General features: G+C 38.2%; 2 protein-coding genes across 9 annotated transcripts in view; both read left to right on the plus strand.

Moving 5' to 3' along the window:
• LOC146686203 (traf2 and NCK-interacting protein kinase-like) overlaps positions 1-6,020 on the plus strand; it is a 55,154-nt gene extending 49,134 nt beyond the window's left edge. For 4 of the 8 annotated variants that reach the window (XM_085442587.1, XM_085442590.1, XM_085442589.1 and 1 more), the window contains 4 exons: positions 161-178; positions 1,065-1,224; positions 2,335-2,474; positions 3,181-6,020. In XM_085442587.1, the coding sequence (XP_085298713.1) occupies positions 161-178; positions 1,065-1,224; positions 2,335-2,474; positions 3,181-3,264 (402 nt within the window). In that variant the 3' untranslated portion in view covers positions 3,265-6,020. Of the gene's footprint in view, positions 1-160; positions 715-1,064; positions 1,225-2,334; positions 2,475-3,180 lie in introns of those variants that run through there. The other 4 variants (XM_085442588.1, XM_085442593.1, XM_085442592.1 and 1 more) reach the window with 2 other exon arrangements.
• A 489-nt stretch (positions 6,021-6,509) lies between these two features.
• Positions 6,510-15,862, plus strand: slc2a2 (solute carrier family 2 member 2). Its single transcript, XM_085440787.1, has 12 exons — positions 6,510-6,602; positions 9,596-9,691; positions 10,559-10,755; positions 10,925-11,049; positions 11,263-11,378; positions 11,472-11,634; positions 12,134-12,240; positions 12,562-12,642; positions 12,761-12,865; positions 13,088-13,189; positions 13,610-13,813; positions 13,934-15,862. Exons 1-12 carry the CDS (start codon positions 6,588-6,590, stop codon positions 14,123-14,125), a joined length of 1,503 nt encoding a protein of 500 aa, XP_085296913.1. The 5' UTR covers positions 6,510-6,587; the 3' UTR covers positions 14,126-15,862.
• The last annotated feature ends 858 nt before the right edge of the window (positions 15,863-16,720 follow it).

A 16,720-nucleotide genomic window follows, 5' to 3' on the forward strand; every position in this document is an offset into this window, starting at 1 on the left:
AGATGAGACATGTTATTCTTGAGCTGTTGTACCGTGCAGTAATGCATACTGTACATGGGGATAAATACCCGAATATTCTTAATCACTGGCATGTTTTGCTGTTTCAACCTTTCACCCATGCTTCTTTTTTCTCTCCTTCCCTGACAACTTCCTCCTCCAGTGTGCCAAACAGATGAAGGTGACATCCTGCTATCCACCTTTTAGATTAGATCAATAGTTCTTTAGTAAAACCCCTGTAGTGGATACACAGCAGCTACATGTGCCTATATGCAGTTCACTAGTGTAGATATTAGATAACCAGAAACTGGTGAACAAATTTGTCTTACCCACAGCAGACAGCACAAGGCTCTCGAAACATGTACTTACTTCCAACAAGAACAAGAACACACAATTTAAACTTAAAAAATAAAAAAGCTGACATGCAAGAAAATTATTTGTATTACAGTCAAACAGCGTTTCCATTGACTGTATTGCAGTCAGGTTTTGGGCATACCTGATGGTATGCACTTGACTTTCACAGATCAGTACCACCACAATTTGATAGCTTGTGTACAGTAATTGAATTCATTAATACATGAAAGCTAGTTTGTGTTTTGAGTGCCTTTGTAAATGTATGTGCATATTCCTGTGGGGGTAAGATGAGTTTTTTCACTGCTTGCCTTTCTCCTGAATTGTTGTCTTAGAGTTCATCTGGCTGCCACAAACTGCTTTCAGGTAACTACCATGAAATAGCATGCTGACACAAGTAACAACACTTACTGTATTCTGAGGCACCACAAATGGAAAGTATACAGGTTCAAGCAACCCAAAGACTTTCATGGTCTGAGGCTCCAGATACTTGAGCAGGTTGTTTGAGGATTATAGAATATAGTCCAACCCCCCCCCCCCCCCCCCCCCAAAAAATAAAAAAATAAAAAAAAATAAAAAAATGAACCCACGCCAGTCCACAGCTTAAATTCTAGTGATGAAAGCTCTATAATATTTTAATCTAATGTAGATTATGATTAAAGTTGACAGATTTGATTAAACCCTCTGAAATGCTTGCGTGTGTTTATCTGTATTAGATCCAGAGCCAGGTGACACCCCATGCCATCGTGGTGCTGCCAAAGACTGATGGAATGGAGATGCTGCTGTGTTACGAGGACGAGGGTGTCTATGTCAATACCTATGGTCGAATCACCAAGGACGTGGTGCTACAGTGGGGAGAGATGCCTACCTCTGTTGGTAAGCCCCACCTACATATGGATTTATTAATGCTTTTGATTAAAATAGATTTCTGTTAAAATTGATGTAATTATAGAGTAATTCAGTCCAGACCTTAAAGCAGCACAGAGAAATAGCCAGATCAAAGATCTAAATTAAATTAGCAAAATATGAAATAAAGAAATATTAATATGCATTTCAGCTCCTACATGTGTGTGCATGCGTGTGTGTTGTGATATGAGGTCTCTCAGAACTGTGCTAAAAACATAAAAACTCATTAGTACAACCATGAAAGAGGCTGTCAAAAATGAGGAATCATAAATAGGAACCACTAGCTCTTATAGTGAAGCAGTTCACTGATATGGTTTGCGTTAAATTGTAATAGTAGGCAGGTCCACTGTAAACCAATGCAAACTTGTTCTGAGTTTTGAGTAGACCTATGCGGTTTAACATAGCTCTTAACCACCATCATCTGAACACAAAAGGTTGATATATATTTTTGCAAGCTAGTTGTTCCATCCCTATATTCCACATGATGCTCCTTCCCACTTGGAGAATTGATGTCAAGGCCCATTGAAACTGTTGTGACAGTATGTGGTGTCCCAGAACCCTAATAAGACACTTAATGTTGCTTGCTGTGTTTGCCATGCATCTGTATGTTTGAGAACTCCAGAAAAGACTCTAAAAATACTGTTTCTTTCTTGTGTTGTAGAAAGTATTATCATGGGGTGGCTAGTAGTGTTACATTAGTACAATAATGCTAGTTCTACCTGGATTATTAAAATCTGTCCCGTGAGCTCAACTGGCAAGGTTTAAGAACTGCCATGTTGGCGAGGAATTGTTCATGAAATATATTTTATTTCAGTTGAACTGCTCAATAGTCGCCTCTGACCTCTTACTTCTGTGCAGTGTGGAAAAAGTACAAAGAATAGGTCAGCACATGTAAAACATTGCATCACTGCATAACTTGCTAGTTAAGTTTTCAAGAAAAGAAAATATGCGAGTAATAAAGTTATAAAGTCTTTCTACACTGTGGTCTGTTGAGTTTTTATATATACAAGGAAATGAACTGTATGTAAATCTGATTATACACTGTTTTACATATTTTTTTAATGTTTTTCTATTTTTCAGCCTATATTCATTCTAATCAGATTATGGGCTGGGGTGAGAAAGCCATAGAGATCCGTTCTGTAGAAACGGGTCACCTGGATGGAGTTTTTATGCACAAGAGAGCCCAGAGACTAAAATTCCTGTGTGAGCGGAATGACAAGGTAATATGCTGACTTACTGCTTTGGACTAGTGTGGCACTAGTCACATACTGTAAAATTACCTAACATTACTTGCTCTAGTTTTGACCTATCTCGAGTGTTTTGCGGTTGCAGTGCTTTTCTGTATGGCTAGAGCAGAGCCCACATTTGCATATGGAAGCTTTTAAAACATGAATTCTAAGAACTAAGTTTATTATACGGTGCACCCGAAACATAACCAAACAACAAAGTTTGAATGAACTGCCACGCATAATTTTAGCGTTTTGGGAATAATACTGCTGTATTTCAAGAGTGGGACCATATCTCATACACTCCCCTTTCAGTCCCATGGTTTATATATGCCTCCCTGCACTCCAGGCAGTTTATTATCTCCTTCTCCTTTCTAATTTCCCACACTTCTCATTAGTACTGTGGATCTGCTCAGCCCAGGAGCTGCTGCCAGTCCTCATTAATGCCTTCTTCAGGCTATATGGATATATGCTTATCTTTCAATAAATGTCGCCTAGCCTAACTCCGGATGTGGTCCCTTCTAGTGAAAAAGAGTTTTAGATGCAGGTTGGACATACCTATACATATGTCACAGTTTGTAGGTGGTGATGTCTCGAGTACACTTAACATATTATTTGATAAAAGTAAATTCAATTGCATCATTGCTAATAATAATTGTGCTTTTTGAGAACACATGCTTTTCATGTTTTTTTTATCCAGGTATTCTTTGCATCCGTGCGCTCAGGAGGTAGCAGCCAAGTTTTCTTCATGACGCTCAACAGAAACTCTATGATGAACTGGTGATGTCTCCCCTTACTCACTCTGCCTCACTCTCCCACTGGTGGCAGCCGACCTTGACCCACCACACATCTCACAAGTGAACCCGACTCACCGAGATGCCACAAATGAACTGTTGCAACACTGGAGAGGCTAACAAAGTGTAGAGAGAGAGAAAAAGAAGTTATTTTAGTCGAAAAAAAAACATTCTAAATAAAGACAGAAGTTATTCTAGATTAAACCGGGTCATTCAGAAGCCATCCAGCTGACTGGCAAACTGGTGCCACCGACTTTCCAAACAATCTCTTCTTCCCTGTTTCTCTGCAACTCTTCTTTTTATGTAGCTCAATTTTTCTCTTTATTCCCTCAAAACTGACCAGTGCATCCAAGTGTTTGACAAATGTAGAAATACACTTTTGACCTTTCTTAACCCCCCTCCCTTCACTCCTGTCCATCTTGGTAGCTCAAACTCATTTTCAGTCCTTTGAGACCCATATTCATCAATTTCTTTACTTCCTACCCACTGTGTGTGGAATACTACTACACCTCAGAGATTGGAGAAGCAATATATGAATACAATTTAATCTAAATTTAAATATACTTCTAATAGAACGGTGCAGGGAGAGCAGCTGAGAGATGACAAATCCTCTTTGAATGTCAGCGATGAAAGCAGACAGCCTGATTGATTTTCTTTCTCCTTTGACACTCCCTTCCTCCTCCACTTCCTCCCCTCACTATCTTTTGGTTTCTGAGAAAACCGAGTTGTGATTTAACGTTCGATCGCATGCCACCGATAGAGATGCGGTGAGACATTCTGCCGTCAGGTGGGTCTTAACAGTATGCAAAGATGATATCTGTGTCCCTTTAAAATGAAAATCACTGGTCCATCCTGTCCTCTTCCCTTCTTTGTTTTCCTTTCATTCCTCACCTCACCCCTTTCCGCCAACATCGTGATGATGATCTCTTCACTTTTACGTCTTTAAACTCTGAAGGTGCTGCATCAGATATACTGTAATATTAAACGAGCAATGGGAGTGGGTTTTTTTTGTTTGTTTATTTCTGTTCTTTTATTTTTCTGTGGGACAGTTTTGAGTCAGACAGTCTTTGAAGTTTGATGAAATGTACAGCACATCTGTGTCTCTGAAATCAGGAGTGTATTTTAGTGTGTACGTATGCGTGCGTGTGAATTTGTGTATCTCAATCAAAGTTGGACATTGAAATCAATGTCCGGCGAGAATAAAGTAATTCATGTCTTTGTGTGTAAACTTACCTTAATCTGATCAAAGCAACACTGAGTGTGTTTACATGCAGATTTATAATTTTATCTTCGTAGTATGAAGTTTATGAGTTGGTGTCTGAACACCATACGTTTAAAATAGGCAATATTAATGGCTGATTTTGGGGTGGGAGGGGGGTGTTTTGTGTGTTTCCATGAACACAGTAGTGTCTTGGCTGTTCACTCTTACAGCCGCTTAGCTGCAGAAATATGACAATGCATATAAAGAGCTCATAGCCTCAACAGGATATGAGCTACTATCCCAAATACTGTGTGCATGTGAAAGCACTCGTTGTTAACAACTGTGGGGTCGTCTTGAATCATGCTCCTCCTTGGTTGGTTCTTCTGATTTTTGGCTCCTAACTGTTTGTACAGTGCCTAGCATGATGTAAGCAAAACTTAATCAGAGGCCAAAAGATTACTGCTTTTTTTTTGGCCGATATGGTTACATTACAGGTTTGTTTTTGGTTGTTCTTTTTTTAATCTCTGTGAAGGTTATTATCTAACGTAACTGACTGGCGATGTTATTTTTCTCCACTTATGGAGATGTACATTAACAAATTTAAGAGTTTGATTATTCTTTGAAAGGAGCAACTAATTATGACGAAACTTTGCCATATATGTCCAAATACTTTGCACAGCTCAATCATCAAAATTATGAAATCGATTTTACTTGTCAAAATTGAGGCGATTTTGGCTTTACATTAAAACCGTCATCATCCCACCACCTGGAGATAAGCTTCGGGAAGCTCATGTAGAACTCAGTTACTGTAACTATGAAAATATGAAGACTTTGCATGAGCAGTAAATTAAAACCACTAAAGACCTAAAACTCACACCTTTAACAGAAATGCAACCAGCTGGCACACCTGCCACATATAATAGTCCTGGTGATGGTTTAAATTTAAAGTCAGAGCTTAAAAAGATGGACTCCTGTTTTGTAATAACTTTGCTCTTAGATTTCTCAGTAAATTGGTTCTCTGGTTCACAAAAAATGGACATGTTTCTCAAAGTAATGATCCTCTGATTGAAGTTCTTATTTTCTGTTAAATTGTTGAATGTTTTCTGTTGTATTTTCAAGGATTTTTTACACATCCATATACAGTAGTAGCTGTTACTGTGCACCTGTAACTTAGGGTTACCGATCTCTGTTAGGGGGAGCAGGCTCTAACATTATAGCAATAAAGAGCTTAGCTGCAGAAACCACTGTCTTCCGTGTGTGTGTGTGTATGTGTGCACACATGCATTTCTGTGTCTGATTAATGATCATGTGGGAATGGGGCATTATTGAGGTGTTTGTTAATCATTTAATTCGCTCCCCTCATTGGAAAATGCTGACTGTCATTACACTGAGGTTTCTCCTTTCAAAGACGAAACCACTTTATTCTTTATTCAATTTAATTCTTGTTTTCTTTATTTTAAAAGAGCATTACTAATGTCCTGTTTTGGGATTTATTTGTTTTGTAAAAGAGATGCTGTAAGAGAGAAATAAATGAAACTAGCATTACTCTTCTCGAGTTGTGTGCTTTCTAAACATGTTTATGAGAGAGTCAGTTGTTTTTTGCAAGTTTGAACATTCGTATCACGTCTGATCCTCAGACTTTGTCCAGTCCAGCACTCAAGTATATCATTAACAGCAAATGTGTGTGTGTGTGTGTGTGTGTGTGTAAGAGTGAGAGGAAGAGAAAGATAATGTCATTGCTCCTATCAAGAAAAGCATTTTTTAGCAACAATATGCTAACTTTGGATTCCATATTTAATTGCAATATAAACGTCATGTTTCATAATAATCAAGTGGAAGCACCACACAGAAGATCTTTAGATCAGAACTTTTCAACGTAAATTCTTCGTTGTCTCATTATACTTGCCATAAATATGATATACTATAGTAGTATGTAGGTTTGTGCATTGAAATCAGGAATATTATTGCTTCATTTATTTGTAAAAGGTCTTCCTGGGATGTGTGTGCATCTATGTGCATGTGCCATGTGTGTGTTTGTCTTTAGTCAGTGGACACAGTGTAATCAGGCATGCTGCTTGATCATTGCTAAACTCCTGACACTTTGGACCCAGCATGAAGACGGGAAAGGTAAGCGTATTTGGACATGTACATTCTTTACATTCTTTGCGCTTTATAAATGGCTACATATCTATCTCCTTTTACTGGTTCATGGAAAGCAGTGTTTGAAAGCAGGTGTCGTTGGCGTAAAGATGCTTAAAGCTTAGAGACTGTTAAACGAGAGGACACTGGCTTTTAATCATCAGGGCGTCCTGCTTGCATTATTACCTTGCTTAAGACACTCTCGTGATTAAAATTATGTGTCTGCTTCAAAGAGACCTTAAACTTGTTTAATTACTTTTGTGTGAAAGCATTTATTTACAGAAATGGTGAATAAAGGAGTAACTCTTTGAGCCACCCCTCATTTCTTTACATTTTGCCTCTTTTGTGTGCCTTTCTCTTTTTTTGTATGTCCTCCTCTTGTCTGTATATATTTCTGCTGTTTGGTGTTTATTCCTGCTGCCTGGATACCTCAGGAGCTAGACCTTCTTCAATTTTATTCTTCTTCTTCAGGAATACATGACAGTATTCATGTTTTTATTTATTTTGTTATTCACTGTACATGTGGGTGTAGCATTTTCACTCATCCAAGTGACTTCTTCAGTCTCAGCTGACTGCAAGTTTCCCAACCTTGTACATTTGCATAATGATTGAAACTAGCACCGTTAATGTACAATGGGTCATAAAGTCAGTTATCAATGATCAGTATTATATAAATTGTAATGGGATCAAAGGGTATCAATATCTGTCTGTCATTTTAAAGAAGAAGGACTCCACTGCTGCATTCATCCCAGACTGGAGGTTATCTGAAATTTGGAGATGTCCTGCCTACTAGAGAGAGCCATTTGGGTGTCATGGAGCAATGTAGCAGTAACAGCCTAAGCAGGTAGAGCGAATAATGCTCTACCTGTTGATCTGACTGTCTAACGCTCAGCTGGAAAATGTACTTGAAAAAAAAATGTTACCTTTCCTCCCCCAAAAGGTAGGAAAGCAGCAATTGTTTACTCCTCCTGTCCCATGCCAGCATGCCCTGAGCTTATCATTAGGCAAATGTTTGCGCTATAACTGTCTGTACTGTGTTCAGCTTCTGTTGTTTTTAGTTGCTTCTGTTCCCGTAGAGGGGGTCAGATTTCATAGACTCTGGATATTAGCTCTGCTTTTTCCAGATTAGTTGGTTCTCTTACTGTTTTGTGTAGTATATAATGAGAATATTAAAAGGATATTTCAAAGTCATATGGGATGCAGGTTTTTGGGGCCCTCTTCTTTGGAACCAGCTCCCAGTTTGTTTATGGGAGACAGATATTTACTTGTAAGATTAGGCATAAAATTTTCTTTTTTGATAAAAGTATAGATTAGGTGACCATGAATACTCCCTTAGTTATGCTGCAAAAAGCCTGAGCTGCTGGGGCCTGAATGTTTCTCATTCGCTCCCCTTTTTTAATCACTGGGTGTTCAAACACCACTCTGTCTGAGATTAGTAATTATTATTCTCTGGGTCTCTTTCACAATGTGTCTTTTGTGCTGTCTTCCTCCCCTCACCCTTGGCCAGTCATGGCAGATGACTGCCCCTTCCTAAGCCTGGTTCTGCCAGAGTTTTCTTCCTTTTAAATTTGAATTTTCCATTCCCACTGTTGCCATCTTTTTCACAGGAGGTCATTTGTTTTTGAGATTTTCTCTGCTACTGTACACTCTTTACCTTACAATGCAAAGGGCCTTGAAGTGCCTGCTGTTGTGTTGTGGTGCTATATACATCAATCTGAATTGAACTTGAACTTGAACATTCAGGAAGTTACATCCAGCTTGTGTTAGAGCAGTTTGGAGCTGAATGTGAAGTGACTGGCAGGAAATGGGAATTAGCACCTCCAAGTGCAAAGCCATGGCTCTCGGTTAATGGTAGACTGCCCACTTTGGGTCAGAGATGAGTTCCTGCCCCAAATTGAGTAGTTTAAAGATCTCTGAGTCTTGTTCACAAGTGAGGGGAGAATGGAGCAGGAGTTCGACAGAGAGCTGAGTTAAAGGAGCTGAGCTTAAAAGCAAATCTCAAGCTTTATAGGTTGATCTAGGGTCCTACTCCCACCTGTGGCCATGAGCTGTGGCCAGTGACCAACAAAATAAAATTGTGGATACAAGCAGCAGGAATGAGTTTTCTCTTCTCTGAAGGGTGTCTTTGCTTAGCCTTAGCCATAGGGTGTCGAGCTTGGTCATGTGGGAGAGGCTCAGAGTAGAGTTGCTATTCCTCTTCACTGAAAGGCGGCTGCTGAGGTGGCATTGGCATCAGACCAGGATGCCTCCCAAATGCCTCTTTTTTGGGTATGACCTACAAGCTCAGGACATGCTGGAGAGATTATATATTTTGGCTGACTGAGATTGCAGTGAATCTCTGTAAAGACTGCTATGTAACCAATGTAAGTGGCCAGTGCTCTCACTGGCATTCATGCTTATCTGTATATTAATTGACCTGTGGTTGTGTCTTGGTGCCAGCCACAATAAAAAAATATATAAAAGGGTGGGGCATTTTCCCTCCTGGGTCCCCACTTGTCCCCCACCCCCTTCTTCTTGAATCCATTCCAGTAGTTTCTACAATCTCCTTCAGCAATTTCCTGACATCAGGGAATTTATATCTTGATAGTTACTCCTGTTGAGATGCTACGTAATAGGCTAATCACAGTAGTTGTCAGTGTGACATGTAATTACATTTCCGGGGAGGTCCACCACAGCTTATGACATGGGTTATATAAGGGTGGTCATACCAAATATTCACTTTCAAGTTTATTGGAGTTGTATAAACTTTATTTTTGCTTTATAGATTGTATTTCCATGTATATTTGCATGTTTCAATAACTGGCTGTTATTGGGTTAGCCATAGTGTTGTATAAAGAACTGAGAGGTGGCTCCAGACCTTCGCACAGCACTGTATTTTTATTTCTACTGTGAAATAACACTGAGTTTATTATAAATAAAGCAGCTTGTGTTTGTTCGTCTATTAATTTCTGTGGACTCATCATTACTGTTCACTTCTGCAGCAGCTAACAGGCACTCTAGCTCTGGCTGTGTTCACAGCCACTCTGGGATCCCTACAGTTTGGATACAGTCTTGGAGTCATCAACGCACCCCAAAAGGTAGACTACTTCACCCTTACTAAGCTACCCAATTGTCCCTGCCAGCCAGGGTGAACAAGAGGGATGTAAAATTCTGTAGCAATTTGGTGCTTTTTGATTACATTGTTAGGTAAGGTAAGCTTTATATTTAGCACTAGACTGGATGACTGGGAAGTAGAGATTGACTGATATAGGATTTTTAAATAATGAAATGACAGTGAAGTTTGAAAATAATCTTATTGTCCATTGTTGCAAGTTTACATTCTGTCCAATTTAGTCATGGACTGTAAGAGATGATAAAAATGACCTTCTGATTACTATAGCACACATATACACACTTGGGAAGATCCTCTACACGCTCAGTACATTTAACTTTCAGTGTAGTGTTAGTGCTTGAGTGGGCGTATTTGAAACCGAATAATAATCTTTTCCTAAATCTAACTGAATAGTTTTAGCAGGTAAAACATCACCGAATAGTGAACCAGAATCTGCCAGGTTCCACTACCACCTCACTACAGAAGATTTGAAATTTAAAAACTTTTATATATATCAGTATATCATCAATATTGCAACTTTGTAATGAACATCAAAAAGTTAAGAAAATGATTAAATGAATGAAGAAAAAATTAACTAATGTACTGTCTGTGCTTTGATGAAACTTCTTTGTACACTGTTATGAAATGTGGTGAAAAAACAAAATCTGTCTATACATTTGTATAAACTGTGTATACTGAGGGATGTTCATGGTGGATTTTCTCCCTATAGGACTTCACGTTTGGATGCAACATATTTGTATTTATTTGTGCAAGCAAATTTTGAGTCAAGTCTATCTCTATGTTTGCAGCCTTCCTCGTACTGTTTCATAACATGTCTGTGTCTGTATTGTAGATCATTGAAAAGAGTTATGGCCAGTCCCTGGGTGTGTGGACAGAAAGGGCTGCTGGTTCATCAGAAAACATCACAGAAGAAGACCCAGGTCACCACCCTTCTGTGATCATGTATTGGTCATTGTCAGTGGCAATCTTCTCCATCGGTGGCATGGTATCCTCCTTCTTGGTTGGATTTGTGGGTGATCTGAAAGGGAGGTAAGAAAAGAAAAATGAATTAAAATGGCACAAGTGAAACAAATTTGGTTAAAAAACTAAAAGCTAGAGTATGGAAAATGATTAGACTAACGACAGGAGTGATGTAGCAAGTTTAGGGAGGAACATTTTTTTGTATTAAACTGTCAGTTTACTTTCTCTTGTTTTGCAGGGTAAAAGGGATGTTAATGGTCAATGTTCTGGCTGTAGCAGCTGGACTGCTGATGGGTCTTTGTAAGATGTGGAAGCCACACATCATGGTCATCTCAGGCCGCGCTGTTATGGGTTTCTATTGTGGTACATTAACGAACATCTTACAGTCTTCAATCAACACTCACATAATGAAATCACAGTGTTTAAGGGTTTTATGGAAACACTGCGCTGGGATTTCTAAATGAACAAGAGTTCCTAAATTGCACATGGACATTAAACAACAGTCTTGTTATACTGTCGTATCTGTAACTGCAAATGTATTCATTTAAATGGTTTCACTTATAATGCATATTTAAGGTCTGGCATCTGGGCTAGTCCCTATGTACATTGGGGAGATTGCACCAAAAGCTTACAGAGGGGCTCTGGGAGCATTACACCAGCTCGCTGTTGTCATTGGCATTCTAATCAGCCAGGTGAGCTACAGTCATCCACGCACATGTACATGCACATCATCTTTGCTCAAGAGCACATGGAGGATATAATCTGAAATGTATATGTTGATGCAGGTAATAGGTTTGGATTTTGCGCTTGGTAATGATAAAATGTGGCCCCTGTTGCTTGGTCTGTCTGGAGCTCCAGCAATATTACAATCCCTTCTGCTGCCTCTTTGTCCTGAGAGTCCACGATACCTTTACATCCTATTGGGCAAGGAGCAAGAGGCTCGACAAAGTAAGTACAGAAACTTACTCCTCATCGTGGAACTTTCAAATGTATATTTTGGCAGTACGCTTGGGTAAATTATTGCACATGAGAGGTATTAGACACACTGTTGGCAGCTGGTTTGTTTAGCTTAGAACAAAGAGTAAAAATAGAGGATAACAAAAACAAAAAGACCAAAAAACAGGACACCGGGGAAGTGTTTTTATTATTTTTGGAGACCTTGATAGGTCTCCAACTGGCAACTCCTGGCAATATGGCGAATAACTGAATTTCCAAGATTCCTAAATAGCTTTTACTTTTCTCTGGCAATACTTTTTGGCACATTTACTGATTCTTTTATAGTGCTTTTCTGCTCTCCAGGAACACTCAAACAATTAACGCCAGCATTTTGCCTCCCATATTAAAGCCATTTTTAAAAGCATGTTTTTAACTGTACAGGACATTTTAAATTATAGTCCTACAACAGTTATTTAAGTAAGGAATTGGAAAATTTTATGATTTGTTTCAGGTCTGTGTCGTCTAAAGGGGCCGTATGATCCAACTATGGATCTGGAAGAGATGAGAAGGGAAAAAGAAGAGGCAAACAAAGAGGCCAGAGTCTCTATCTTTTCTTTGGTAGGTGTCTGTGCAGTTTTATTGTTTATACACCGTTTACCATTCATTTTCACAAAATGTCAATATTTCAGCAGCACCTCAAAAGAAAAGTTCAGGTTTTATGGCTTTAAAACAGTTATTTTTGTATTTCAAATAGCCTGAGCCACTAGAAATAATATTGCAACCAGAATATTTCTGAGTGTATAATACAGCATTCTGGTATTTCCACTGAATTCCCCAAAGATAGGGAGAAAAAAAACACCATTCACACAAATTTATCAAAAAAAAAAAAGTTGTTTTTTTTTTTAAAACAATATTTCACTTTTGTCTGTTCTCTCCCAGATCTGCTCTTCTGTATACAGAAAACAGCTGGTTGTTGCCCTCATGATGCACCTCTCCCAGCAGTTGTCTGGCATCAATGCTGTGAGTGGAAAAAGCAGTTTTAACTCTGTCTGAGTTAATTGACTACAGACCTGTGACTGTTCCTGAGTATGCAACCACTCAGAGTGTCAAGAAAACCTTTGCTTGTTTTCTCTTTAAGATCTTTTACTACTCTACGGCTATCTTCTCTCGAGCTGGTGTCAGTCATCCAGTTTATGCCACTATAGGAGTCGGGGTCATCAACATGATCTTCACTATGGTGTCTGTGAGTAGCAATATGAATACAAAACACACATAAACGTGCAAAAAATGTAAAACAGGAACCATGTACTGGCATAGTATTGTTTCTTCAATCTACACACTGTTACATACATGTAAACACACACACACACACACACACACACACACACACACACACACACACACACACACACACACACACACACACACACACACACACACATTTATATGTATATATGTGTTCCAGGTGGCACTGGTGGACAGGGCTGGCAGACGCACCCTAACTCTGGTTGGTCTTGGGGGAATGTGTTGCTGTGCTGTTGCCATGACAGTGGGCCTCAAATTGCAGGTTTGTCACTTCAGATTCACACCCTCAGTCTTTTTGCAATGCTTTGATCATATTATGTAGTGCAGAAAAGTTACATCACTGTTGATATCTTGATCAACTTGTTTATCAGTCTGTATTTTAAAAGTAAAGCAAACAAAAAGACTGTATAAAACAGGCAATTGCATAATTACATTTAAAGATAATTATAGAATATTATTATGTGTTAAGTTCAGATGTCATTTTGAGTCGGGAATAAAGCCAGAAAAAATAGCTGGAAGGTTGGGTTCTGCAGAGAGAGCTCCTACATTTCTTGTGCATACTCAGTGAGACACGCCTATGAACAGAAAGTAACAAAAAGTGCTCAAAGCGCATTTTTTCCTTTTTAATGTCCATAAATTTGAATAAAAATGTTTTTCTTGATTGATGTGCTCTTTCCTCCAGAATGAATATTCGTGGATGAGCTACGTCAGCATGTCAGCTATCTTCCTCTTTGTAAGTTTCTTTGAGATTGGGCCTGGTCCCATTCCGTGGTTCATAGTGGCTGAACTGTTCAGCCAGGGACCTCGACCTGCTGCTATTGCTCTAGCTGGCTGCTGTAACTGGACCTGCAACTTCATCATAGGCATGACCTTTCAGTATATACAGGTGAGGGGGAAAAGACACACATAGGCAATGTAAACTTGTGCTTCTCGTGAACCCAAATAGGTTGACATATCTCAGCTTCACTAATAATTCCTGATTTGTGTTTTTAATATTTCTCATCAGGATTGGTTGGGTTCTTACGTGTTCATCCTGTTTGCCGTGCTGCTTCTTGGCTTCGTACTATTTATTTATTTTCGGGTGCCGGAAACCAAGGGCAAATCCTTTGAAGAGATTGCTGCTATCTTCCACAAGGGACGTTGGATCCCTACAGATAATAGTGAACTGCAAGAGCTTAAATCATCCACAAATGCCTAAAACAAAAGCTGTTTGCTTTTGAAGTCTTATTCTATGATATACAAGTGTATATTCGATATTATTTCCTAGATGCTCGTTTATCACACACTTATCAATTTAGCGTTATAACGACCACCTGATTTGTTAAAGAGAAATTTTTTAAGGCTTGTGAACTACACAAAAACCAACGCTGAAATGTTGGAAAGTGTCATGTTTCCGTTATGCATGGAGAAAGGTTTACATTTTATCAAAATATGAGGGAAACTTTCAAAGAAGCTACAATCATTTTACACTGACAACAAATAACATGACATGACTGACTACAGAAAATTACAACCCAACTCTGCAGTTCACCTCAGCTCTACGAAACTTAGTTTATATGTGTAGCATCGTTAGTTTCCAGGATACTTACTACTGTTTTGGTTCTCTTTTATCATCCTCATAGTGATATTTACAGCCACTGCACATTATTATTTTTAAGTATTTAAACTAAATGTAAACTACCTACTCAAGACCAAAACTGAATAGAGACTGGCTTATGAATACTGACATATTTAGGAGCTAAAGAGCTAGATGTCGGCATATGAACAAGGGGAGAGCAAAAAAATAGAGCAAAAAGGAGAATGAATATTGGATTTGAATTCATCCTGGGTTTCAAATTAATACTAATTTTGCTCTTTGTGCTAGTGTGTAAAATACTCAGCTTATCAGCTTTAATCTTCTGCCCCCAAGTGGTTATAAAAAATAGTGCTGGCTATTGGCATTAAAGCATGAAAAAACTTAAAACTTAATGAATGAGCTAATGAAACAGCACTGAAGTTAAAACTTGAAACACAAGAGACAACAAACTATTAAAGTGTATGACTATGCTGTATGAATGTTTAGCTGCCACCACCGGATATTATTGACTTACAGGAGCATGTCACCTTTAATCTGCAGAATAATGTATGTATATCCATGTATGTGTCTTACACAAATGAAGTTACCCAGTGATTATATTAATAGTGAGTGCAAGCCTTTGTTTACTTTGTAAAACTGATCAGTGCTTTGAAAGCTAATCATGGTGTAGTCCCTGTTGTGATGTTAAATTACGTGAATTTGAAAGAACATTTATTTATACTCAGTTTAGATTGAAGTGACGTATTAGATGTGATTTTAAAGACTGATAAAGATTTATATTATAATTATTATTATTAATTTCTGCATCATCTTACAAAGTGCACCTGTAAAAAAAAAGAAAAACGGAAAAATGGAGGAACTTTGTGTGTTTACAGTATGTAGCAACACACAAAAAAGACCATTCACTTTGGAAATTCCATGCAAAGAGTCAAGGAGTTCAGAGAACAGATGGTTGGAGATGGGTGTTTAACTGATAATAGAAGAAATTTACTTTGCTTTCAGACACATCTGCTTACCCTGAAACACAATCTGTTTTACGCAGCCCCCAGCAACACCCAGGGAATAATTCAAGACCAATTTGCAGTTGTCAGTGTCATCACTTCACTGTATAAGCACCACTGTTGTGTTGTAAATTAAAATCATCATGGGTTAATGCACACATGGAAACACAGGATGGTGCTTTCTCTATCTATGTTTATCTTTAACCACAACAATAACAACCTTTGCCCTAGAGAAATATATATAAATTTTAATGTTCACATTACAAGTTAACAGGCCATATATGTTATGCTTTTAAGAAAATATATTGTCTGATTTTCTTTGTACAAGAAAAAATAAAAGAAGTATTTTAAATCACAATTTTCATTTCGCTGTTTTATTACATTTCACTGATGGACAAACGGCAAATGAAGACATCATGGAAACTCTGGACTGAATTTATCTGCCTGCACTGATTAGCTCAGCAACACCAAAAGACCCGAAAAGGGGTCAAATAACATGGATCATCATAAATTCTATCTTTGGAATAAAAAAAAACAACTTCACAACATCTAACCATGTCAAGAACACTCTCAAGGAGGTATATAATTGTCAAGGTCTACATTCAAGAGATGTCTTCATGAACAGAAATACAGAGGGTGTACAAAACACAAAACAAGAAGGCCAGATTAGACAGAAAACATCTCAAAAAGCCTGAACAGCTCTGAAAAAGCAATCTCTTATCAATCTCTTTTCCTAATCTCTCCAGTAGAGCATGCTTTTCAATTAGGGAAAAGAAAATTAAAGACAGAGATACCCATAAACAAGCAGTAAGGTGGCTGCAATAAAGGCCTATCAGAGCATTTCAAAGGAGGAAATGCAACATTTAGTGATGTCCATGCCCTCTAGACTTCATACACTGCATGCAAAGTATATTTAAAAATATTTATTTTAAAAAAGTTTATCAAATTAATTTTGAGCCTCTAGTGGACCATGCATAAAAATAGCTGTAATTTCTAAACAGTAATGCACTATTTTCATTAAACCCAGTGAATTAAACCTGAAGGTCTGAACTTCAAGCACAGCATGTCTTGACTGTTTGATTTAAAAACCATTCTGATGGTGTACAGAATCAAAACTACAAAAACTGTGCTTTGCCCAAAAATGTGGACCTGGGTGTACTTATTATGTAGGGGTCCCTGTTTTACATGATTTGATGTGAAGATTCGAATTAAATGA

This window comes from Copadichromis virginalis, linkage group LG19, assembly GCF_057382275.1.
Source record: "Copadichromis virginalis isolate Kocher_CV1m ecotype Utaka linkage group LG19, C_Virginalis_male_GT1.1, whole genome shotgun sequence".
In the NCBI taxonomy this organism is placed as follows: Eukaryota; Metazoa; Chordata; class Actinopteri; order Cichliformes; family Cichlidae; genus Copadichromis; species Copadichromis virginalis.